Source organism: Myotis brandtii, unplaced genomic scaffold (genome assembly GCF_000412655.1).
Source record: "Myotis brandtii unplaced genomic scaffold, ASM41265v1 scaffold207, whole genome shotgun sequence".
Lineage (NCBI taxonomy): Eukaryota > Metazoa > Chordata > Mammalia > Chiroptera > Vespertilionidae > Myotis > Myotis brandtii.
In genome coordinates, this window is record NW_005357736.1 from 868,556 (window position 1) to 870,987 (window position 2,432).

Sequence of the window (2,432 nt, forward strand, 5' to 3'; positions counted from 1 at the left end):
GTGCTGCCACCCATGCAGAGCCCAGGCCCTGCTCACCCTCCTCCTCACCCCCAGGTGAAGACGCCGCTGTTACTGATGCTGGGCCAGAAGGACCGGCGGGTGCCCTTCAAGCAGGGCATAGAGTATTACCGTGCCCTCAAGACCCGGAACGTGCCTGTGCGGTGAGTGCTGGGCGGCCCGGAAGCTGGCGGGCAGGGGAGGACGCCCCCCAACTTAAAACATTCCTGCCCTCCCCCAACAGGCTCCTGCTGTACCCCCAGAGCACCCACGCCCTGTCTGAGGTGGAGGTGGAGTCCGACAGCTTCATGAACGCCGTGCTCTGGCTGCACATGCACCTGGGCAGCTGAAGGCCCGCCTCTGCGCCAGCCGGTTGGCAGGGGCGGCCCTCGGTTCTGGGAGAGCCCGGGGTCTGGAAGAGCAGCGGGAGGATCCTGGGCTCTGGACTCTGGTCGGGCGAGCGAGAGGCGGGCTGTCTGGTTATAATAAATGAAGACAGTCTGGTTCCTGCTGGTCCTCTGTGCCCAGCCCCGCCGGGGGGTTCAGAGACCTCAGCCACGGGGACCTCATCTACCTCCGTGTGAGAGGGGAGGGCACCGTGAGGGATTCACCCATTGCTGTCCTGGCCAGCGGGGCTCCCCCAGGCCAGCTCCCTCTGCTGCAGCCCCTTCGGTTGGCAACTGCCTACACCACCCTTACGTGGGGGCCTGGGAGGTCCTGCCCTTCCACAGCACCCACAGGCCGAGGGGTGCAGGGCCGAGCCCCCAGGCCCGGGCGAGGAGTTGCCGGCTCATTCCCTGGAAGCAGAGACTAAAGCACGGCCCGGCGTGAGGAGGAAAGGTGGCTTTATGTCCCACAGGAAGCTCCATCCCTCCCAGTACAGGGGGGGACCGAGGCCCGGCCTAGCCCAGCCGCATGACCTTGTAAATCCAGTCCACAAACACAGAGACGCGAATGAAGACGGCTGGCCAGCGGGGCCGTGCGCACACGCGGTTGGGGATTATAATTCCCTCCAGGACCCAGCAGTCATGGGTGAAGCAGGCCAGGGGGCCCCCGTAGTCGCCCTGGTGGGGGAGACGGGGTGAGGGCCTGCGCGAGGCAGGGACCAGTCCCCTGGAGATGAACCAGCGCAGGTTCAGTTTTCCATCCCCTCCCTGTGGCCGGGCCCCGCCGCCCACCTCACAGGCGCCCACCGGGGCCAGCAGCCCCTTGGTGCACATCTCGTTCTCCTGCACGCGCCCGCGGTACTTGACGTTGCACTCCTGGTTGGAGATGACGTTCAGCAGAGCCACGTTGAGGACCGAGTTGTTCCCTGTTCCTACAGCGGAGGGAACGGGAGGGAGGGAGGGAGGCTTTGGGGTAGGACCAAGCCCCGCGGTCCGCACCCCACACCCCCACCGCGCCCCACAGCCCCACCGTCTTACCTCTGGTCTCGCCCCAGCCTGCGATCTCACACTTGGTCCCCGGAGGCACCACGTACTGCTCGGGGGGCAAGCAGATCAGGGCCACGCGCTGGTTCAGGGTGACGGGTCTTCGGCAGAAACGAGGGTGCTCAGGGCCCGAGGCCGAGAGGCCCGGCCCCACCTCACTGCCCCAGACTCGGCACACACCTCTCCAGCTTGAGCAGGAGCAGCTGGGAGTCGGAGGGCCCGCACACCATTTTGGCCACTGGGACCCGCTGCAGGCCTGGCTCCTGGGGCTGCGGGTTCTGGAACATGGTGCCCAGCCACACCTCATAGCCCACGAGAGGCTCATGGCTGGTGGACAGGCTGCTCAGTCAGGACTCGTGGTCCGCTGCCCGAGGCCCACCTGGTGGCTGGCCTGGGGAAGGTGGCTCGGGGGAGAGGAGGCAGGGTGATGGGACTGGGCGGGTCCCCAAACCCAGGTTGTCTCACCAGGAGGGGAAGCACTGCTGGGAAGTCAGCACCCACTGCTCCTTCACCAGGGAGCCCCCACAGAAGTGCTGGCCGTGCCTGGAGGATGAGGGTCAGTACAGGGAACAGTGAGGCCCGCACAGGAGTGGACCTGCCACCTCTCAGCTAGAACCTCTGGAGCCAGGACAGGTTCCCACCCTCCAGGGGCACAGACAGACAGCCTCGGCCCCTTGGGGATGGGGGGTGCGGGGGGGGCAGGCTGTTGGGCCTCACCGGTTGCGCAGGCTGACTGTCCAGGGTGAGTTCCCAGGCTGGCCCCCCACCACACGCAGCCTGGAGGGGTGCTGGTCCTGGCGGAGCACCCTCTTGCCACACTTCTCAAACAGCACCTGGTCTGGGGGCAGGATGGGCCCCATGTAACTCCCGCTGCGGGCAGGTGGGAGGCACTGGCGGGGCACCCCCATCCGCGCCTGGTTCGTCTGTACCTGGGGGCTCAAGGATGGACGGTGGTTGGTCCTCATCTGAAAGAGAGGATGTTCACCCCGTTCAGAAAGCCAGCCT

At 66.6% G+C, this 2,432-nt stretch overlaps 1 protein-coding gene across 1 annotated transcript in view; it reads right to left on the bottom strand.

Moving 5' to 3' along the window:
• Nucleotides 1-825: 825 nt before the first annotated feature.
• MST1 (macrophage stimulating 1) overlaps nt 826-2,432 on the bottom strand; it is a 4,844-nt gene continuing 3,237 nt past the window's right edge. Inside the window, exons 11-17 of the mRNA XM_014538994.1 lie at nt 2,357-2,392; nt 2,145-2,265; nt 1,893-1,970; nt 1,608-1,754; nt 1,422-1,528; nt 1,176-1,315; nt 826-1,061 (exon numbers count right to left, since the gene is read on the bottom strand). Coding sequence (XP_014394480.1) covers nt 900-1,061; nt 1,176-1,315; nt 1,422-1,528; nt 1,608-1,754; nt 1,893-1,970; nt 2,145-2,265; nt 2,357-2,392 — 791 coding nt within the window. The 3' untranslated portion in view covers nt 826-899. The remainder of the gene's footprint in view (nt 1,062-1,175; nt 1,316-1,421; nt 1,529-1,607; nt 1,755-1,892; nt 1,971-2,144; nt 2,266-2,356; nt 2,393-2,432) is intronic.